A 24,313-nucleotide genomic window follows, 5' to 3' on the forward strand; every position below is an offset into this window, starting at 1 on the left:
CATTTACTGGTAGATATAAGTTGAAACGTCTTTCCTACCTACCCCACAGGTGTTTATAGATAACTCGATCAGTTGGAATACGGCGACACGAGCGCTTATATCAAAAGAGCTCTCCGTAAGCTACGCTCCAGTGGGCACAGCTAGGCATGTTGCACTGGGGACAGAGAAAATACTCACATTTTACACAATGGCTCCGCCGTGGTTCTGTGTAGCCTAGTTATGCAAATATATTTGAGATCAGTGTATTGCAATTAATTTAGTCTGACTTAAGTCAAATATCTTTGGAGTAGTAAACATGGAGCCAACAACGAGTCCCAGACAGTTCGCAAAATATCATACCAAAATATCATACCAGAGGGGGCATCGTTTACTTCACTACGTAAATTATTGGGATCAAGTATTTGGAATACATTGAGCTCATTGACAAAACAGACCATGGGACGCTTTTTCATACAAAAGGTGAGTCTGTAAATGATGTGATTATATTGGAGACAAGTTTATAGCAGTGAATGTCATCTATTCATTTACTCCTATAGTATTTCTAAGTAGAAGCCATATCAGCCAGGGAACCTAATTGTTCTCACTTTATGATACAACATTCAGAAGGCTGCCTGACTGTGGGGCTCTTTACCTGAATTATTTACAACAAAACTACTTATTTAGCTCAAATAGAGATATAATTAAATTGTGTTTACTTTGAAGAGACGGGCCTATAGTATGGGGAGTGGTTTATGGAGCGCTCTTTGAAATATGTGCTCGTTTCCATAAGGCCAAGGTCCAATAGGTTCGCCACTGCGTAAACATGTCTAATATAGATATAAAGACTGTACAATTTCCCTGTGTCTATCCTTTACCAATAGTGAGAGCGCAACTTAATAACAATTCCCCCCACTCCTCCCTACCAGCAAGCGAGTCAAGGAAATTCAGACAAAGTTTGAGGATATTTTTCCATGAAAGTAAAAGGACAGTAATGTTACTTGTAAAGTAGGAAGCTCAGGTTTCAATAGGCGATAAGATAATGTTTCAAGAAAGGAGTGTATATATATTTGGCCTGCCAAAGCAGTTTTATGCGCTGACTGAATGGAAGCTGATAATGAGTTTTTTTACTCCGCTCGTCTCAGGAAGAAATTACGGGAAAAACATTTTGGCATGGTGAATCCAAGCCTGACATTATTAGGTACACCTATCTAAACTCAGCAACAACAAAAAAAAGTCCTCTCACTGTCAACTGCGTTTATTTTCAGCAAACTTAACATGTGTAAATATTTGTATGAACATAACAAGATTAAAAAACTAAGACAAACTGAACAAGTTCCACAGACATGTGACTAACAGAAATTGAATAATGTGTCCCTGAACAAAGGGGGTGTCAAAATCAAAAGTAACAGTCAGTATCTGGTGTGGGCACCAGCTGCATTAAGTACTGCAGTGCATCTCCTACTCATAGACTGCACCAGATTTGCCAGTTCTTGCTGTGAGATGTTACCCAACTCTTCCACCAAGGCACCTGCAAGTTCCTGGACATTCTGGGAGGAATGGCCCTAGCCCTCACCCTCCGATCCAACAGGTCCCAGACGTGCTCAATGGGATTGAGATCCGGGCTCGTCACTGGCCATGGCAGAACTGACATTCCTGTCTTGCAGGAAATCACACACAGAACGAGCAGTGTGGCTGGTGGCATTGTCATGCTGGAGGGTCATGTCAGGATGAGCCTGCAGGAAGGGTACCACATGAGGGAGGAGGATGTCTCCCCTGTAACGCACAGTGTTGAGATTGCCTGCAATGACAACAAGCTCAGTCCGATGATGCTGTGGCACACTGTCCCAGACCATAACGGACCCTCCACCTCCAAATCGATCCCGCTCCAGAGTACAGGCCTCGGTGTAACGTTCATTCCTTCGTTAATAAACGCAAATCCAACTATCACCCCTGGTGAGACAAAATCGCGACTCGTCAGTGAAAAGCACTTTTTGCCAGTCCTGTCTGGTCCAACGACGGTGGGTTAGTGCCCATAGGCGACGTTGTTGCCAGTGATGTCTGGTGAGGACCTGCCTTACAACAGACCTACAAGCCCTCAATCCAGCCTCTCTCAGCCGAATGCGGACAGTCTGAGCACTGATGGAGGGATTGTGCATTCCTGGTATAACTCGGGCAGTTGTTGTCGCCATCCTGTACCTGTCCCACAGATGTGATGTCCGAATGTACTGATCCTTTGCAGGTGTTGTTACACGTTGTCTGCCACTGCGAGGACAATCAGCTGTCCGTCCTGTCTCCCTGTAGCGATGTCTTAAGCATCTCACAGTACGGACATTGCAATTTATTGCCCTCATGCCTCCTTGCAGCATGCCTAAGGCACGTTCACGCAGATGAGCAGGGACCCTGGGCATCTTTCTTTTGGTGTTTTTCAGAGTCAGTAGAAAAGCCTCTTTAGTGTCCTAAGTTTTCATAACTGACCTTAATTGCCTACCGTCTGTAAGCTGTTAGTGTCTTAACGGCCGTTCCACAGGTGCATGTTCATTAATTGTTTATGGTTCATTGAACAAGCATGGGAAACAGTGTTTAAACACTTTACAATGAAGATCTGTGAAGTTATTTGGATTTTTACGGATTATCTTTGTAAGACATGGTCCTGAAAAAGGGACATTTCTTTTTTTTGCTGAGTTTAGTAACGGGACAAACCGCCCTTTGCCTCCAGAACAGCCGGAATTCTTCAGGGCATGTATTCTAAGGTGTGGCATTGAAACTTTCCTCAATTGGTATCAAGGGACCTAACTTGTGCCAGGAAAACATTCCCAACACCACCGCAACCAGCCTGTACCATTGACACCAGGCAGGATGGGGCCATGGACTAATGCTGATAATGCTAAATCCTGACTCTGGCATCAGCATGATGTAACAGGAACCAGGATTCGTCGGTCCGGGGAATGTTTTTCAACTCCTCAATTGTCCAGTGTTGGTGATCGCGTGCGCACTGGAGCCGCTTCTTCTTGTTTTTAGATGATACGAATGGAACCCATTGTGGTCATCTGCTGCAACAGCCCATCCTTGACAAGGACCAACAAGTTGTATGTTCCCGAGATGCCGTTCTGCACACCACTGTTGTACTGCGCCGTTATTTGCCTGTTTGGGGCCCGCCTGTTAGCTTGCCATTCTCCTTCGACCCCTCATCAACGAGCTGTTTTTTCCCACAGGACTGCAGCTGACTGAATGTTTTTAGTTTGTCGCACCATTCTCTGTAAACACTAGACACTGTCGTGCGTGAAAAGCTTAGGAGGCCGGGCCGTTTGAGACACTGGAACCGGCGTGCCTAGCACCAACAATCATAATAAATAAATATATAACCTTTATTTAACTAGGCAAGACATACCATGCTCAGTCACTTGTTTTTCCCATTCTAACGTTCAATTGAACATCAATAGCAGTCGGATTAAGTAATAGTAAAATGTCTTAAGAATAGAATAATATATAATGTGAGCATTGTATTGTGAAAGGCAATTACTTTATATGAACATGTATTGCAATGTGAAACATGTACTTCTTGATGAAACACTGATTACGTTTGGTGAAAAAGTGACTGATTGTGTGTTGTACTTAGTCAATTGAAAATGTGCTTAGTTTTGAAACGACTACCTTTTGATGATCTGTTTTGTACTAAGAGTTGTGAAATTTGCACCAAAGCGACTGAACAAAAACTGTACTGAGTCTAAATCAAAGGATTTGCACCACTTGTGACCCTGAGCTTCAGCTGGGCTGGATTACTAGCGCCTCATTACTAGCATACCAGGCCACTCTCATTAGGCTATAATTAAAGCAAATAGGCCATCAGCGCATTGAGCGTTCAAACCCTACACCTCGGTATGTGTGTGTTACCTTTCTGTCTGGTAGACCTCCATACTACTGTTGAGTTCCTCTAGTTCTTCCTTCAGTAGCTGCAGGTTGGAGTTGACAAAGCTCAGCTCTAGAGCCACAGTCTCCTTCACTTTGTTGTTAGTGGTGGCTCTGCAACACACAAATACATTCATATGAGACACCCTACCTGAAATAGGAGGATGTACTAACCAGACCATGAGTCTCATCATTGTCACCTTGTGATCTTTATCCAGCTCAATCCGGGTCGACATAGTTCTGAATGGATGTACAGTAGCTCATACATCCTGTATTTACTGAGAAAAGGGCCTACTTCTACTTCACTTTCTAGGGCCCCAAGCAGTTTGGGACAGTTAACACAGCCCACTACACACAATCCAATTACAGTACACACACACACACTTGATTTTTTTACTACTACCCCCAATACACACCTTCACGTAACACACACACAGTCAAGAGGAACCCACTCAACCCAATTCTGTGATAAACTTGGGTGAGATATCTAGTCCCTTTTCCAAAAGAGGATTAGGAATCAACAAGAGCGAGTCTTTCATGGACAAGCACAACAAACACACCAACTACATGCGACTTGTCCCCTAATTATAAGGTTATCAATAACATTTAAACAACCTCTGTCATTACACACACACACACACACACACACACACACACACACACCTTGAAGAACGCATCTGTGATTCCCTTTCCCCCTGCCCCATACAGGCTAATCCCACGTCAGACCTAATACCCTCCTCTCCTCACCCCACCCCAAAAACATACACATCTCTCTCTCTCCAGGACAAGCCAGTTTCAATCTGATTATGGTTAGCTTTAAAGGCTTGCCATGTATCCCGCTTCTCTCTCTCTCTCACACACACGCTTCCACGCATGATCTACGACAGACGGAAAAGAAACAACCAAGTATTGCTGTAAAACTGTCTGATACACATTATACACTGGTGCTGTCTGTGTTGAGTGAGTCACATAACAGTTATTTTACTCTAGGAAAAATATAAAAAAGGGCCTGTGCGTGCTCATCACTTCAGTTAAGTCACGGTCACACCACCCCCAGTAAAATCCCCTGTACTGCTCTGATTTCCAGTAACGAACTGAGTGATGTCATCCCCTACAGGATTAGACTAGTTACTGTCGCTCGCAGTCTTCCTCAATAGAATTCCTTTCCCAAAGTAGATAGCGCACTGGCCTGTTAAACCAGCATGACAGCACATAATATGAAGCTCTAATGAGATTAGAGCTGACCCCAATTATTCAACTGGTCGATAGGCTGTTGGTCGACCAAGATTGTTTTTAGGCGAGCAGAAGGAAATAAATAAATACACCCCCAAATTCGGAAAGTGTTCAGACCCCTTGACTTTTTCCACATTTTGTTACGTTACACCCTTATTCAAAAATTGATTCTTACATGTTTTCCCCCTCAATCTACACACAATGCCAAAGCAAACAAAAATATTTTGAAATGTTTGCACATTTATTAAAAATAAAACTGAAATATCAGATTTACATAAGTATTCAGACCCTTTACTCAGTACATTGTTGAAGCACCTTTGGCAGCAATTACAGCCGAGTCTTCTTGGGTATGACACTACAAGCTTGGCACACCTGTATTTGGCGAGTTCCTCCCATTCTTCTCTGCAGATCCTCTCAAACTGTCAGGTTGGATGGGGAGAGTCGCTGCAAAGCTATTTTCAGGTCTCTCCAGAGATGTTCGATCGGGTTCTTGGCTGTGTGCTTAGGGTCATTGTTGTCCTGTTGGAAGGTGAGCCTAAGCCCCAGTCTGAGGCCCTGAGCACTCGAGCAGGTTTTCATCAAGGATCTCTCTCTATACTTAGCTCCGTGTATCTTTCCCTTGATCCAGACTAGTCACCCAGTCCCTGCCGCTTAAAAACATCCCCACAGCATGATGCTGCCACCACCATGCTTCACTGTAGGGATGGTGCCAGGTTTCCTCCAGACGTGACGCTTGGCATTCGGGCAAAAAAGTTAAATCTTGATTTCATCAGACCATGAAATCTTGTTTCTCATGGTCTGAGAGTCCTTTAGGTGCCTTTTGGCAAACTCCAAGCAGCTGTCATGAGCCTTTTACTGAGGAGTGGCTTCCGTCTAGCCACTTGTGTGCCTTTCCAAATCAAGTCCAATCAATTGAATGTACCACAGGTGGACTCCAATTTGTAGAAAACTCTCAAAGATGATCAATGGAAACAGGATGCACCGGAGCTCAATTTAGTCTCATAGAAACGTGTCTGAAAACTTATGTAAATGTATTTATTTGTAATATATTTGCAAAAATGTCTAAACCTGTTATTGCTTTTTAATTATGGGGTATAGTGTGTAGACTGATTTATTTTATTTAATACATTTAAAAATGTGGAAAAAGTCAAGGGGTCTGAACTTTCCAAATGCACTGTATAAGAGGGGGATCTCGTGTGCCATACAGTACCAGTCAAGTTTAGACACACATACTCATTCAAGGATTTCTTATTTTACATCGTAGAATAATAGTGAAGACATCAAAACCATGAAATAGCACACAGAATCATTTAGTAACCAAAAAAAAAAAGATTAGTCCCACTAAACGCAAACAAGATGGGATGGCGTATCACTACAGAATGCTGTGGTAGCCATGCTGGTTAAGTGTGCCTTGAATTCTAAATAAATCACAGAAAGTGTCACCAGCAAAGCACCCCCACACCTCGACCATGAAGGCCTGATTCACGCAGTCTCCTCTGAACAGTTAATGTTGAGATGTCGGTTACTTGAACTCTGAAGCATTTATTTGGGCTGCAATCTGAGGTGCAGTTAACTCGAATGAACTTATCGTCTGCAGTCTTCCTTTCCTGTGCCTGTCGTCATGAGAGCCAGTTTCATCATAGCGCTCGATGGTTTTTGCGACTGCACTTGAAGAAACGTTCAAAGTTCTTGACATTTTCCGTATTGACTGACCTTCATGTCTTAAAGTAATGGACTGTCGTTTCTCTTTGCTTATTTCAGCTGTTCTTGCCATAATGTGGTATTTTACCAAATAGGGCTATCTTCTGTATACCTCCCCTACCTTGTCACAACAACTAACTGGCTCAAATGCATTAAGGAAATAAATTCCACAAATTAACTTAACAAGGCACACCTGTTAATTGAAATGCATTCCAGGTGACTACCTCATGAAGCTGGTTGAGAGAATGCCAAGAGTGTGCAAAGCTCATCAAGGCGAAGGGTTGCTACTTTGAAGAATCTAAAATATATTATATATTTGTTGGGTTACTACATGATTCCATGTGTTATTTCATAGTTTTGATGTCTTCACTAATATTCTACAATGTAGAAAATAGTAAAATAAGAGTTTGCAGAGCGCACAACTTATGCTAGACTTGGTTTATTTCATTCCATTTACGAGTTTTGTTAATTTAGTAGTCTTTTGTTTGGAGCGCTCCTGTCAATGTTGAGTAAGGACACGCACGCATAGTAGTCCAATAAATGCCCATTTGGGGATCTGATAGTATTTCTGATTGACTTAATGCACCACCACTACTGAGCTGTGGAGTTTTCACCTCAGACAGCATGCCTGTTTTTACATCCATTGTGAGAATGACAATTCCTCAATGCATTCGAAAAATCTTTCCAGCTCTCTCCCTTTTGATAACCACTCAGCGTGAAAGGGAAAAATGTAATGCTCTGATCCAGTGGAAATGTCATAAAATAAGCCTACTCACTGGCAAGGAAACTCTGGGGCCCAGAATGTTATACAATGTTGCAAGGAGCTTCAGGTCAGCCTGAAGTTAATACAATGTTTCAAGTTTGTTGCAGACAAACCATAGCCAATATATTTTTTTTAGTTTTTAAAAAAAAAATCATATCAGGATATGTTCTACCTGCAGGCAGCAATGTTTTTATTTGTTGGCTTTATAGGCTATTTTTACATAGTTGGCAATAGAAGTTACTTTTTAGGTTTATTATTTTCATTTAGATTTGGATAGAATTTTGATTAACCACATGACAATGATTGAGATATGAAGATGTTATTATAAATTAAATGAAACGGTTCCATGAAAATGTGCAAATGAAAACCATAACTGGCACGCAGATCAGTAGAAATGGTAAGCTACATTGGCTCCTTGTGTAGCCTATTACCGCAACTTCAGGAGAGTAATGGCAAAATCAGCAAAAGCCAGTCGGAGCAGGATGAGGATGGTCGGGACAAGTAATCTTGATCTCTGGCTCCCGAGTCATTTGGGTCTTATTTCAAACAGTGAGCTTAAAGCATCAGACAAGCTCAATGCATATTTAGTTGATTATATATGGAAAAATGTGGATATATTTGCATATAGTTGATTATATATGGCAAAATAAATTGGTCGAAAGAAAAGATGACTTTCGTTCGACAGTTTATTTTATTTTTTATTTATTTTTTTCTCTTGTCGGGGATAGCCCTAAATGAGATACACCCCTACCCTATTCTACCATCATCCCTCATTAGCCTGTCACTTCATTCCCCTCCTCCCCCGAGCTCCTACCAACACAAACCAGTTTACTGACAACTCATCATCCATGTGTGCACACACACACACACACACACGTTTGTCCGACTGGCTTTGAACCGGAGTTTCCTGCATGATGCCAAAATACTATGTGTTAACCCACTGAACTAAAGCCTTGTTTTCCAATGACAATCAGCGATGAGATTCCTGCAGACAGCTGCCCTCCCTGGGAATCCCTGTTTCTGCCTGGGAATGGAAAGGGAAAGATGCAGCAGCGGGATACAAAGCCTGTTGATTGGTGGCTGACTGGGGGTCTATTTGTCTCTGTGACCTAGTCCCAAAAATGGGGGAAGGGCTGGGTGCTGCTGGTGGGTGTTACTACCCCCATCCCCTAGTACTCCCTTTTTAAAATGGTTGTCTCTCTCAAGCCAAGCTGCATATTCGGAAGTACGACAATGTGATTCATGTCCTAGCCTGAATCAACCCTGTTAACCATGACTCGACTATAAAACGCTGGTGAACGGGATACAGGGTGCATGAAATCTCTACTCATTCAATGACTAATCTTACTTGCCATCTTTCTCAAAACCTAATTACGTCGGGCAAGGGAAAAAAAAAAGAAAAGAGGGTTGACACACAAACAGGGGAGGATTGGTTCTTTCAATTAGCTTGGTGTTGTTCATTTTATTAGATAACTCAGCCAAACAGACCACTAAAACAGAAGAATAAAGCACACTGCTATAAGTACGTCCTACTTATCCTCCCCCTTATCATCATCTCCTCCTCCTTTCAGATGAATATGGATGTTAGAGACAGTGTCCTATTGCACCACCCCTCAGACCAATCCAATACACCATGTCCTTCAGTGGCTCCCACACTACTAATGGGGAGGGTGGGGAGAGAAAAGGCAGAGAGGTGCTCTTGAGATGGTTTGGTTTGATGCACTTTAAAAACCTAGCTCAGCTTTGATGTCCTGCCACCAGCTACTTTTCTGGAAAGAAAAAAACCTAATTACTTTAAAGGAGAGAACGATAACAGGCTGTATTATAACTGTTCAAGTTCAGCACAGGTCAAAGAGAGTGTGTGTGTGTGTGTGTTTTACACTTGAAAAATGAAGGGTGAAAATAACAGGAATCAAACCTGCGGACTGGCAATACACAAAACCCACACACCATGGGACAAACGGTGATAAAACAGGATGGTGTGGGTTTTGGAGGTGTTCCCCATACACAACTATTTTAGGGTGTATTTCCATCTGCTAGTGTTTGTATATGATAGAGCGCAATGTTTCCACAGGTAGTAGGGCTTGGGCTTCCTTTTTCCACCACAGGGGAGGGAGTGGATGCCCCCCAGAGCTGTGTACACACAGGATCAGAGACAGTGTTCGACCACTTGTACAATGACCTGTCCCTTCCCTCACCCCAGCTCACCTGAAGAGGTTTTCAGCCCCGGCCCTCATCCTCATCTCCTTGTTTATCTGCTGGTTGATACGAGCTCTACGGTGCTGCAGCTTACTGCGTTGGGTCTGGGAACAGGGATCACAACCCTGGAGAGAAAGAGGGGGATTGGAAGAGAGATTGTGGTTAATGCGTAACATGCTAGAACACAACATATGTCTGTATCGCTTCTTGCTTGTGTCTAAACCCTATGTGTAGTTCACATGCCTTTGTATATTAGTGTGTAATAAACAAACTGTACATAAAGCGTATCCCTAGCCGAACAGGTAGGGGTTGACGGACTATTCAGTACATTACACAAACCTGTCACAGATACACCTGACTGAGGGAGACATGCACCTGGTTAGCTTCCCTCCCTGATTAAGTATGGGTGACGAAGACCACCTGACTCCAACACAGTTAGGATCAAATATCCTGTTGTCAATGTAGTAGGCTCTATGTGGTGATGGTTGCCAGGAGACCAAGCCCCAGCAGATCTCGGTCGGTAGCCTGCTGTGAGGTAAGTCCTTAGACGTCATGGTCTACAGAACGGAGGAGACTTGAAGACCTCTTACACCTGACCTTTGAGTACCACACACAGAGGCATCTGTGCTCTTTTTATGCTGTAACTTCATCACCCCACCATGTCATGTGATCAACTCAAGGTGTGGCTCTGTGCCTCTACACGTGGTATTCAGTTACAAGCTCTACACCTTCACATATGATCTGGAACTGAGGAAAGGAGTAGACCATATGATCCATGATTATGCAGAGCGCACTAATGGAAAGGCTCAAATGGGCTCTGAGATCACAGCTTAGAAGACGCATGAACCTGAGAAGAGGCTTAAAAAAAATGGTGCACTCACTATCACTGTTATGAGGCTGGGGTGCTGCTATGAGATCAAGTTTAGACCTAGATCAGGACTGTATTAGTGACTAGGATTACACATTTTGGGAAATATTCAGAGGTGGAAACTGTCCGTGGGAATAAATGGAAATTAATATTAATACCATTTAAATGTGTTTTTTTGCATTGGATATATTTACCATATCATATAGAGACAAACAAACCTTTTACCTTATAAGTAGACAAATGCAAATTAGTAAATCCTTCCAATAGAAAAAAAAAAGAAAACACTTAAGTTCGTGACTAAACTTTAATTAAATGAGATGACTCTTCACATGGGATGATTTCACTAAACAACAAAAGGGAATATTGAATGATCCCCAATAATCCATCACATCTCCCAAAAACATTTAACAAATATCTGTAAAATGATAGTCTAGAAACTAAAGCTTTGGTTGTCTTCCTCTCAGGCTTCCATGCCTTCTCCCTGGACCTCCTCAATGTCCACCTCTTGAACATCAGACTGAGGCCTCATCTTCACTGTCACTTTCCTACCTTGTTGAGGATGGCTCGTTGTCAGGCTCAAAAAGCCTAATTTGCCCAGTTGGCCACACATTTTTCAACCCTTGTATTGGTCAGCCTGTTGCGTGCGTTGGTGTGTGTGTTCCCAAACAAGGACCAGTTACGCTCTGAGACGGCTGACGTTGGTGGGATTTGGAGGATTATGGAGGCAACGGGAAAGAGCCTCAGATCCACAAAGTCCCTTCCACCAGGTGACTGAGATATGTTGGCACGACCGCCATATTGCATCTCCATCCCAAAGCCCTTGCTTGGAAGTGTACTTCGCCAGGCTGCCAAGAACTGTGCCCTCAACCAGGCCAAGGTGGCGAGACAGTAATGATGACAACATAGGCCTTGTTGATCTCTGCACCAGACAGGATGCTCTTGCCAGCATACTTGGGGTCCAACATGTACGCTGCGGCATGTATGGGCTTCAGGCAGAGGTCTTCATGCTTTTTAAAGTATTTCAGAACTGTAGTTTCCTCTGCTTGGAGCAACAGTGAAGTGGGAAGGGCAGTACGGATTTCTTAGATCTGCAAGCAGAGTCTGAACATCAGACAGGATGGCATTGTCTCCCTCAATCCTACTGCAATAGGTTTCAGGAGTTTCACACTGCTTACCACTCTCTCCCAAAATACATCATCCAGAAGGATCCTCTTGATGGGGCTGTCCATATTGGCAGACTGATATGGCCATTTCTTGGAGAGACTCCTTCCCTTCCAGCAGACTGTCAAACATGATGGCAACACCACCTCAACGGGTGTTGCTGGGCTGCTTCAATGTGGTGCTCTTATTCTTCTCACTTTGCTTGGTGAGGTAGATTACTCCAGAATCCAACAGCAGCAAACTTTGAACATTGTTATACTCAGAGTATAGGAACATTGGTTACACAAGAGACATGAGGGTTGAGTGCAGGGAAAACAATTGTATGTGACAGTATTGATAAGGGGAGAAACCGTTGAAGGCTCATATCACTTAGTTCCCTGCTTAGCAAGAATGATGCAATGTTTAGAGATAAGGAGACTCCACCCAAAGTGGGGTATGAACACCACCACGGGAGAAGCCATGTCTTTGTCTGCATTACAGCTGTAACGACGCTTGGGAAGAATTAAACTTGGTTAAGCTTCTCTAGTGTCCGTGAGTTATTTACTCAGAAAAATAAGAACTTAACACTGCTATAACTTCATTCACATACCTAACCATTTCCTTGGCTCTCTTGTAGAGTGTATCCATTGTTTTCAGTGGCAAGTCGTCCTTGGGAAGCAGATTCAATGCATGAGCAGCACAGCCAATGTGTGTGATTGTGAGGAAAGGACTCCTCCACTTTAGACCAAGCAGCCTTCATGTTCGCAGCATTGTCTGTCACCAGTGCAAATACCTTATGTGGTCCAAGGTCATTGATAACTGCCTTCAGCTCATCTGCAATGTAGAGACCAGTGTGTCTGTTGTCCCTTGTGTCTGTGCTCTTGTAGAATACTGGTTGAGGGGTGGAGATGACATAGTTAATTATTCCTTGCCCACGAACATTTGACCACCCATCAGAGATTGCAATACAGTCTGCTTTCTCTATGATTTGCTTGATCTTCACTTGAACTCTGCATTCAGCAAATGAGTAGCTAAAGCATGTCTGGTTAGAGGGGTGTATGCAGGGTGAAGAACATTCAGAAATGTCTTCCAATACACATTGCCTGTGAGGTGAACCAGTTGAATACACAGCTCGGGCAAGACATTCATCAGCATTTATCTGACTACGTTCTTCCATTGAGTAAAAAAAACCGTCTGATTCCAGGAGGACCATGAGCTGTTGCTATCGATAAGGTGTCTGATTCATAATTTTCACCTCGAATAGAAGTAGAGGGACTTTTGTCAGAGGTTGCTTGCTGTGAGTGTTGAGGGAACTTTATGCACGTGGCCAGATGATTCTGCATCTTTGTTGCATTCTTCACATTTGATTTGGCACAGCATTTGCAAATGTACACAGCTTTTCCTTCTACATTAGCTGCAGTGAAATGTCTCCACACATCAGATAGTGCCCATGGCATTTTCCTGTAATGATTAGGAAAGAAATTAGTTTTTTTACTAAAACAATTCCCTGTACAGAAATTGTTAAGCAGTTAATTCACTTACAAAGGAGTTGTTTAATTAACACTCCCCAGCTGGCTCAATCAAGCCAAAACCCACACGGTAGCAGAAACTTAAGTTAGAAATTATTTAAAAACACACTTTACTGTAGGCTACTATTTACTAGTTAAATTAAAAAAAGTGTCAAGATATATTCACCCCACCCAGTATAGTAATCAAAACTTACCAGAAAGCATGTAGTCCTTGGCTCAGACAGTGTAGTAGTGTGGGCTCAATAGCATCTCATTAGTGTGCAAGATCTTGAGAATCAGCTGTACATGTGATGGAAGAGTGCGCCGCACATGTGATGGAAGAGTGCGCCGCACATGTGATGGAAGAGTGCACCGTGCATGCAGAGGGTGGCAATTCCATTGAGGATAGTTTAAACAAAATATGCCACAAGACCTAGAATTGCCATGTGTATCCCACAAAAAAGGTTCACTGTTATAAGCCAACTTTTTTTAGGAATTTAAGCAAAATTCCTGGGCTTAACTTCCAATAGAAAATTTCTGGAAAAATGCAGGAAATTTACCGGAAAGTTTCCAACCCTTTGGAACCCTACTAGTGACCAATGATGCTGCTGAGGATTAGGGAATTTCATGTGACTTAATTGTCATGCAAATGGTCACAGTTATTGTCATAGATGTGACGATTTGGCTTTTAAAATTATTACCAAAATATACCCTCATGTAAAAACTGCTATTGGGTAAACTCCCTACTTTCAACCCAGAGACATTTGCCCAGTAGTATAAAGTACTTTACTATTAATATTTGACAACTTTAACTTTACTACATTCCTAAAAGAAGATTATGTACTTTGCACTCCATACATATTCCCTGAAAGTACTCGTTACATTTTGAATGGTTAGCAGGAAAGGAAAATGGTCCAATTCATGCACTTATCAAGAGAACATCCCTGGTCATCCCTACTGCCTCTGATCTGACATACCCACTAAACACAGATGTCTGAGTGTTGGAGTGTGCCCCTTGCTATCTGTAAAAAAAATATATATATATAAATGTAATTCTATAATAAGTGTTCGTCTGGTTTGCTTAATAAGCAATTTGAAATGATTTATACTTTTACCTTCGATACTTATGTATATTTTTGCAATTACATTTGATACTTAAGTACATTATATTTAAAACCAAATACTTTTACACTTCTACTCAAGTACCATTTTACTGGGTGACTTTCACTTGAGTAATTTTCTATCGAGGCATCTTTACTTTTACTCAAGTATGACAATTGCGTACATTTTCCACCACTGCATATGCCAATGCTACAGGTACAGTTAGACATCGATTCCACTGTAGTCTGATAACTGAAGTACAAGACATGTACAGTGCATTCGAAAAATATTCAGACCTCTTGGCTTTTCCCACATTTCGTTACAGGCTTATTCTAATGTATTAAATAAATATTTTTCCCTCATCTACACACAATACCCCATAATGACAGTTTTTGCAACTGTATTAAATAAAAACAAATACCTTATTTACATAAGTATTCAGACCCTTTGCTATGAGACTCGAAATTAAGCTCAGGTGCATCTCGTTTCCATTGATCATCCTTGAGATGTTTCTACAACTTGGAGTCCACCCGTGGTAAGTTCAATTGATTAGACATGATTTGGAAAGGAACACACCTGTCTATAAGGTTCCACAGTTGACAGTGCATGCCAGAGCAAAAACCAAGCCATGAAGTCGGAGGAATGGTCCGTAGAGCTCCGACACATGATTGTGTCGAGGCACTGATCTGGGGAAAGGTACCAAAACATTTCTGCAGCATTGAAGGTCCCAAAGAACACAGTGGCCTCCATCATTCACTCCATCACAGTGGCCACTCCTAAGTAAAAAAGTACATGACAGCCCACTTGGAGTTTGCCAAAAGGCACCTAAATGACTTGGAGAACATGAGAAACAAGATTCTCTGGTCTGATGAAACCAAGATTGAACTCTCTGGCCTGAATGCAAAGCATCACATCTGGAGGAAACCTGGCACCATCCCGACAGTGAAGCATGGTCATAGCAGCACCATGCTATGGGGATGTTTTTCAGCAGCAGGGACTGGGAGACTAGTCAGAAAAGATGAACAGAGCAAAGTACTGAGATATCCTTGATGAAAACCTGCTCCAGAGTGCTCAGGACCACAGACTGGGGCGAAAGTTCACCTTCCAATAGGACAACGACCCTAAGCACACAGACAAGACAGCGCAGGAGTGGCTTCGGGACAAGTCTCAATGTTCTTGGAGTGGCCGAGCCAGCTTGTAGAGTCATACCCAAGAAGACGAGACATTACTCGCTAACAAAGATGCTTCAACAAATTTCTGAGTACTTCTTTAAATGTGTTATTTCAGTCTTATTTTAAGACATTTGCAAAAAATTCAAAAAACCTGGTTTTGCTTCGTCATTATGGTGTACCGAGTGTAGATTGAGGGGGGAAAAAACAATTTAATACATTTTAGAATAAGGTTGTAACTAGTGATGCACCGTCATAACATTTTTGGCCGATACGTTCCTTGCCCCAAAAAAACAATACAGATATTTAAAATATTAGCGGCCATTTAAGCATTCTAGTACAGTTAAATAGTTAACACACCCACAGCTGTCTAAGGCACTGCATCTCAGTGCAAGAGGCGTCACTACAGTCCCTGGTTCGAATCCAGGCTGTATCACATCCGGCCATGATTGGGAGTCCCATAGGGCGGCGCACAATTAGCCCAGCATCGTCCGGGTTCGGCCAGGGTAGGCCGTCTTTGTAAATAAGAACACACGCAGACCACCACACTGACCAAAAAGTTATTTTGTTGGCATTTACGCATGTCCCATTACCAGTAAAACATAAATTGAAATCCTATTTCTTTCACTTACTAGCTGTGCTGTTTCATTGTTCATTTGTTCAGTCGTTTCATTCTCAACCAGGATTTCTATGGAATGCCGTTTGGGTCTTTGTGTGTCAAAAAAGATACGTCAAATAACACTATTTGACTTGTCAAATAAGCTTGTTGACCAATCAGAACCTGAATATGACTGCACGTCTGATGAAACAGTATGAAAATGTAATATCACAACTATAGTGACCAAAATTATCACGGTGATCAGTATTATCACAGTATTGTTAAAATTTCCCCTCCGATACTGCTGTGGGGGTGTTGGTTGTGCTTTGTGGATCTTCCTGGACACAGCTGTCAGTGTCAACTTTTGCAGCCTCAGGTTCATCAAAAAAGCTCATTTTGAAGTGGGGGGGTCAATGAAACAAACCATGTGCATGACTCTCTTTGCCTTCTCTGTGTATCTGTTAAGGTCTTCTCTCCTTACCCTTTTCATCTCCTTGGCCAGGGATGGCTCCGTATCCTTTTCCACCAGAACATCACGGGTGATGTGGTCCAGGACAGGCTTGATGGCTGACAGTGTCACTCGTGTCTCTGAGGCAAGTGCATCTGTAAACTTGCTCAGAGGTTCAAGGAGCTGGCACAGTTGTTCCATGATAGTTGTCGACATCCTTGGACATCAGATGCCATGTTCCTCTTTCTCCAGCCAGTGTCGCACAGACTAGCTGCTGTTGGCTGATGAAACGCTAAAGCATCTTGTGTGTAGATCCCCATCAGGTCACCACATCATGGATTACAGCCTTCTGTGGCATGTTGAGGGCAGCTTGCTTTTCTCTCAGTTCTCCCCTTATCTTCCAGCTCTGTGAGAAGCCTTGGACCAGATGATGGCAGGCCTTGACTGCTGTGTCAACTCTCTGAATTTTCAGAGCCTTTGAGATGGCCAGGTTCAGATTATGGCCAAAGCACCCAAGCCACAGATCTGGGAACTCTTCAAAAGCCTTGATCATGTTTGTTGCGTTGTCTGGTTATGCAGACCATTACGTTCTTGTTGATCCCCCACTCTTCCAGCACATTCTCACAAAACTCTGTTGTGAGCCGAGTTGATCTTCTGGGAAGAACTGTGTTTCCAGACAGTTTCATTCCAGTTGCCAGTCTGGGGTGAGGTAACGGATAGTGAAGCTGATGTAGGGTTGACCACCCCTGCTTTCACTGGTCCAGAGGTCAGTAGTTGCAGCAAACCATGTGCCTTGAGCCAAACTTTTTCCAACAATCAGCTTTAACCTGGTCGTACAGGTTTGGGATTTCAGTCTTGGAAAATAATGTTCGTGATCGCACTTTGTTGTGAGGCACGGCAATCTTCATCAGCCTCAGAAAGCCAGGCCTCTCAACAATTTGAAATGGCATCATGTCCTTTGCAATGTTATATTAAATGGCTGCAGTGAGGTCGAGAGCATGTTTTTTATGTGGGTGCATAAGCAGCCTGCCTTTTAAATGATTGCTCGAGTGTGTGTCATAACTGTAGATGAGGAGGGACCAGTAGCATCACTGGGTTTGCCTGCTGCACACCCACTCTGTAAACAAGAGAATAGCAAATGTATTATTTACTACATCACACACAATATTATGTGTTGCATTTGATTATATGCAATGACCCCATGCACAATTTACATAAATACAAAATGGGCCTTATGACAGTGATAGTAAATTGTAACAAGCCAAATAATTGACATAAATACAGGAGTCTTGTATATAGTGTTTCTCCTGTTGGAACACTTTTAGAACCAAGTCGACGACTGACGGATTTTAAATGAACAAAATATGTTGGTTGGGTGACTAAACAGCATAACGTGTTATTGTGTGCAATGGGCGAATAGAGTCTGCAAACACACAACGCATACAGCAGCAGAACAACATGTAGTGTTTTAACAAGAGTAGGTAACACTGAAAGCTTCAGCTTACATTTACAAGCTATTAGCAAGTTAGACAGACAAACCATTAATTTTTCCCCCATTTCGAAGTCGCCCACATCATGCATTGAGCTAAAAGTTTACTTTATAACGAATGCAATGTAAGTTGTGGGTGGTGGTCACGAAGATGACTCAAGAGATTTGAAGTGTTGCCCCCCCTTTCGCAGCTATATATATATATATATATAATTAATTTTTATTTTATTTTTTTGCATGTTCTGCAGACAGGGTGAGCATCTTCAATTAAGTTTCCCTCATCACTCTTGTAAAAGCCAAAATACGACCAAACTTCAGATTTGGTCCTGAGCGCTGTCACTGCCTTCCGCCATGTTTTCACACAAAACAAAACCCGCGTTGCATGCTGCGCTTGCATCAGACTGTTGCTAACTTTGATTGATGCTGGACGGTATTTACCGTGAGTTTTTCATGATAATTCAAATTTGAAACCGTAATACTAACCGTCAGGAATTTGACCATGGTTTATCGTGAAACCGGTAACTGTTTCATCCCTACTGCACATCACAATTATTTAACACGTTTATAATTTTTTACGTAGTTATTACACTACCATTTGTATTTCATGTCACCTCAAATAATCGATACGTAAGCTATGATGTTGCTAAAAATGTCTTGCGCACCTACAGTGCTGGTCATAAAAAAAAGTTAGATAGCTCAGGGATGCAAACAATGTTCTTCCCAAAAAACTAAGAAAAATTACATCTGTTTCAGTAGCTATATAGTTAGCTAACTATATAGCTAGGTGTCATCTAAAATAACCGTAATTTACAAGACAGTTATTTGATTAAGGTGGTCGGACCCATCTATTTGAAGCTAGCAACAATAAGGATTAGCCACAAGTGGACTTTGCAGTTAGCCTTCAAAATAAAAGTATGTCATTGACAGTGAAGCAAATTAATACAAAGTAGAACTATGCCATAATTAAATAGATCATACTAAACGAGGTTGGGATGTTATATAAAATTAACAAAAGACAATTTGTTGAAATCACACTGGATGTATTACACTTTGGAATTGCATTGGGGGCATACTTATTTCACTGTACAGCCTTACCTATGGATTGTGGATCAATGACATGGGGTATTGGTTTACTCCGTGACACCCAGAGAACTATTAGATTAGCGTCGTAGCTCTTATTGCGGGACTCTGAAACAACTGAATTGAGCCACATTTATTGTCAACCTATGTGTATTGAACACTATTCCTGAGGAAAAACAACAGTGGATGTTTTGGAGTCTGATAACTCTGAGGAAGACATTGGGAAAAAATATATTGGGTATTGAGTAGACTGATACCCCATTTCATTGATCCCCAATCCTTAGGTAAAGCTGTACAGTGCAATATGAATGTCAATACACACAATAGGCTGACTGGGGAGGTGATTTCACACAGTCAGTCCCGCGATAAGAGCTACAACGCTAATATTTGCATAAACTCTTCACAGTTACATTCTGTGGGTGTCACCGAGTAGACTGATTTCCCATTCCAACCTTGTTTAACATTATCTAGTCTAAATATTGCATGATTCCACCAATTGTAACCTTCTGCATCACTTTCAAATAGGTACCGTAAATTCCGGACTATAAGCCGCAACTTTTTTCCCACGCTTTGAACCTCGCAGCTTAAACAATGACGCGGCTAATATATGGATTTTTCCCACCTTCAAATTTTTTTTCTCCCAAAAAAAAAACACATTCTGTGACGTGCTCAGTTTTTTAGCGGCATGAAGCTTTCATTAGACCAATGAAATTGCCGAACGGGTTAAGGTCAAACAGTGACGAGAGCGACAATGAAAACTATCCAATATCGGATTAAGCAATTCTGAGACTATTCAACTCCGACACCGAAGGAGATGACTTCAGTGGTTTCAGTGCACAGTAGGAGGAAGATAGTGACGAATGACTTTCTTGGTAGGCTACTATTTACTGCTAATTTTTTGTTACAAGCCGTGTTTCGTTTAAGCCCATTTATTTTTGTTACAAGCCGTGCTTCGTTTAAGCCCATTTATTTTTGTTACAAGCCGTGCTTCGTTAAAGCCTATTTATTTTTGTTACAAGCCGTGTTTCGTTAAAGCCTGTGTAAAGTGAATTTGTTTCAATGTACTGGTAGGCACCTGCGGCTTATAGACATGTGCGGCTTATTTATGTTCAAAATAATCATTTCAGTGGGTGTGGCTTATATTCAGGTGCGCTCAATAGTTCGGAAATTACGGTACTTTTATTTTGAAGGCCAACAGCAAATTCCACTAATGTGCGTAATTCTTATTGTGGGTAGCTTCACACCACATAACCCAGTCTGGTCGAACCTCACTAGCCAGATGAAGCTAGCTGGCTGCTTATAACGTTAGCTTTGGGCTACAGGGTTAAGTAGCTGGCTAGCAATTTATTTTCATTAACTGAAGTTCAATTTCAATAGGCGAGCAACAAGTGGCTACCTAGCTAATACTTACTCACAAGGATTCCTAAATCATTGCTAAGAATAATGACAATGACTGCAGTTTCTACTGGACATTGTTTTCAGGCTGGTTGTATTGGTGCTAGCTAGGTACCAAGCTAAAGCTAGCTAGCTACCCCAGAAGTTGCGGTCGAACAAATAATGCTTTATTACCAACGCGGTATTGTAAACACATCGTTCGTGGCCAGTGATTGCTTGTTTGCAGAATTCTTTTGTAAAGCTTTGACAGTGCAACTGATAGTAGTGGTGGCGCTTGGCTTGCATGTGCAAATTCAGAACACACAACATTCTATAATAGAACTCTTATTTGATGTGTGAAATTACAAGCTTATTTAACGCGTCAAATAGTGCTATTGTCAAAGTGTTATTTGACGTGCATCTTTGACACACAAAGACCAAAATGGTGTTCCATAGTATGTCGTGAAGCTAATAGCAGTGTTTTGCACATCGGCGTTAAACTAGACATCGGGCCGATACCGATGTTGGCATTTTTAGCTAATATCGTCCGATTCCGATATGTTCACCGATATATTGTGCATCCCTAGTTGTAACATAATAAAATGTGGGAAAGTCAAGGGTTCGGAACACTTTCTGAATGCACTGTACGTCGTCAACATGTAGGCCTACAATTGTCAGGAAATTAAAATGACGGCTGATGTTCTGTGGTCAGTGGCGATAGGACAGCCACACGCTGCTTTTAACTGCTCATCTGCATGGTGTGTTTTGTCCTTAAAGCCATCTGACTAGATTCTTACTCATATAGTACAGAGAAACAAGGAAGAAACGGACCACAACATGGAAGGAAAGGCCATTATAGGGTACGCTAACCCCAAAATGAGACACTCTCCTTATTCCTCCCTTTTTCTCTCTTCCTCTCACAGCCAAGCCAACCTTCTCCCTCCATCTCCCTTTTCCCCCTCACCTTATTTCACTCTCCTCTTCGCTCTCCCCCCTCCCTTCATCCCGCTCTCTTAGTGTGGTGTTTGTTCTGTGAGTGTGCGCTCAGTAATCCTCAGAGTGCTTGTAGGGATTAAGGTGCTAGCCTAGCCATGCTTCAACCCCCTGCCTCCAGTATCCTGCTCCAGCTCAGCCATAGCCATGCTACAACCCCCTAGCTCCAGCCTTAGCTCAGACCCAGCTCTCCTAGATGCATGATGACTTCGGAGCAGCAATGTGATTGGTCAATAATCAAATACATCTAGGGTGTGTTGTATGGTTTTCAGCTTTTAACACATTAAATGCAGGACCTGACACAAAATATGTTGAAAAGAAATTACACAAATTATGTTGTGCCACCACAGTGATTGTGTTAAAAGTTCACATGTGCCATCGCTAACAAGACACAGGGATGTGCTAAATAACATATTTTATAAGTGTACCCCCGGCCAGGGGACAGCAGGTGGTGGAAAGGTGTAACCTGGCTCTCCCAGCAACATGCCATCAGTACCATATCTCCCCCTGGACAGCATCCTGCTACAATCTACCCCCCATGACCCAAGAGCAGACCCCCCCCCCCACCAAGTCACCAAAGGTTTATCAACATAATGGCAACTCAATGCAGGACCAAGATAGCCCTCCATGAATATGTAATCAGTTCAGTAATTAAACTGTGTGTATGCAATGCGCGTCAATTCTAAATAACTGAATGGTGCATTTCATATGGTATTGATAATGTGGAACACCTAAGCAGTATGCATTATGAAACTAACAATTAGGCCAAAATAGTATTGTCCTGTTCATAACAGATACACGTCCCAATGGAAAATGTACTTCAATATAAACGTGTGTTGGTACAGTACCGCGTTTTTCTAGCTACAACTGCGTACCGCTCACCTTTCTGAGACTCCCGTCGTGACTCCCCTGCTCCATCATCGGTGCGGGAAGCTCCAGCTCCTCGTCCGAGCCAGCGTCAGACATCTCCGGCTCTCTATAATAGGAATGCCCAAATGCCGTTTATTTAAACAGAATCAAAACCACCACTTTTCCCGTTCTACCTTAGCCACACCTACTACCAGTTATTGTCACGGTATTTATTTAGCTAGCATACCGTGTTTGAACTACATTGAAACTAGCAACAAGTGAACTGAGACTGAATGGATGAGCTCGTTCTGGTTAGCAGTTTGTTTAGCATTACCAGATATTGTACCACACAACTACACAACAAATATGCACACTTGCCTTGTCGCAGGTTCTTCTCCCATCCTCATCAAGCCAGGACGCTAGTAGGCAACTTGTTGAACCAACACTTTTGTAATTACAAATGTCCACAGGCCAGGGTCTCTTGCGGTCGATGGGTAGTGAGAAAAATAAACACAGAAACTAACCAGAACAAAACAACTACTATCTGATCCGCAAGACGTATTCTTTCACCTCTACCGCACCAACCCATCGAAGAGAAAAAAGTGTGGCGTGGTCTAATTCCAGGAGGCGGTACATATACATGAAAAATAGCCAATGACATAGCCCCCCTATTGATTCACGTTAATGTCGACGAATCCGAATATTATATTTCTCTTGCTGACAAGTAACACTGTCCAATTGTGAATCCCATGGGCGGTGACAACGTTTTGGAATTATAGTTGCCCATAACAACGCCTAGCCATGGAGGAAAGGAAAGCCTGGAGTAGTAAGCAACTCTGAAAGAATTCACTGAATGGAATCACGAGGGGCCACGAAAGGACATGGATATGTTTTTGGTAATTTCGTCATTTAGGGACCTAAACCAAAGATGATCTATATATTGCCTAAAACATAAAAACATTATAGTCTATATCAAATAATATTACTTTAACAATACAAACAAAATAAAAAATATATTTTACACAATGACTGGATAGTTTTTTCTTATTTTTTAGACTGTAGGGATGCCTCCTTGTTTTGGGTAAAGGAGTGTCATAGTTTTTGCAACTAATACAAATCACCATAGCAATTAATAATTTCAAGCATCCTAGTCTTAACCATGGTCCTAACCAACCAAATCTATCTATCTTGAACTAAACTAAACAATCTCCAAGGCTTCGTCCATTCTGCAAACCTAAAACAGGTCTCAAAAGTTAGGGATTGATTTGGTTGGTTAGGACCATGGTTAAGACTAGGACGCTTGAAATGATGAATTACTGTGGCGAGTTGTATTAAATGTAAAAACTATGACACTCCTTCACCCAAAACAAGGAGGCATCCTTGGGGCCCAGTGGTAGGGGCTTCTATGCAAAGCTAGCCAATGTTCTATTTCTTCCTGCATCCATGCTGGATGTCCAGTATTATTACTCTACTCTGCTATTAAAATCATGTGTAAGTTTCAATATTTCAAATAAAGCAGTTTAAGGTAGCTACTAATTTCTTGTATTTCTTCTTCTTTGGCTTTGTCCATGGCCTTGTCCATTCTGCAAACCTTAAACAGGTTTCAAAAGTTATAAGGCATTTGAAGAAGAACAAAAATACAGCAGATAATGAGTAGCTACCTAACTGCTTTATTTTCTTGATTATAAATATTGAAACTTACACAAGATTTTAATAGCAGAGAAGAGTATTAATGCTGGACATTCAGCATAGATGCAGGGAGATATAGAACATTAGCGAGTTTGCATAGAAGCCCCTACCACTGGGCCCATCCCAGTACATGCAGGAACATAGATATTGAAACAAGCAATTATAAAAATCAACCTGCAATAAAGCATGTTGGTAAATATGATTCATAATGGGTGGGGTTATGTGT

General features: G+C 42.0%; 1 protein-coding gene across 2 annotated transcripts in view; it reads right to left on the minus strand.

Annotated features, from left to right (window-relative positions):
- Positions 1 to 23,029, minus strand: part of LOC106584065 (rhophilin-1) — a 62,930-nt gene extending 39,901 nt beyond the window's left edge. The window contains exons 1-4 of one of the 2 annotated variants that reach the window (XM_014168898.2): positions 22,777 to 23,029; positions 22,432 to 22,525; positions 9,791 to 9,906; positions 3,871 to 3,999 (exon numbers count right to left, since the gene is read on the minus strand). In XM_014168898.2, coding sequence (XP_014024373.2) covers positions 3,871 to 3,999; positions 9,791 to 9,906; positions 22,432 to 22,525; positions 22,777 to 22,805 — 368 coding nt within the window. In that variant the 5' untranslated portion in view covers positions 22,806 to 23,029. Of the gene's footprint in view, positions 1 to 3,870; positions 4,000 to 9,790; positions 9,907 to 12,399; positions 12,448 to 22,431; positions 22,526 to 22,776 lie in introns of those variants that run through there. The other variant, XM_045706117.1, reaches the window with a different exon arrangement.
- Positions 23,030 to 24,313: the final 1,284 nt, after the last annotated feature.

Source organism: Salmo salar, chromosome ssa23 (assembly GCF_905237065.1).
Source record: "Salmo salar chromosome ssa23, Ssal_v3.1, whole genome shotgun sequence".
In the NCBI taxonomy this organism is placed as follows: Eukaryota; Metazoa; Chordata; class Actinopteri; order Salmoniformes; family Salmonidae; genus Salmo; species Salmo salar.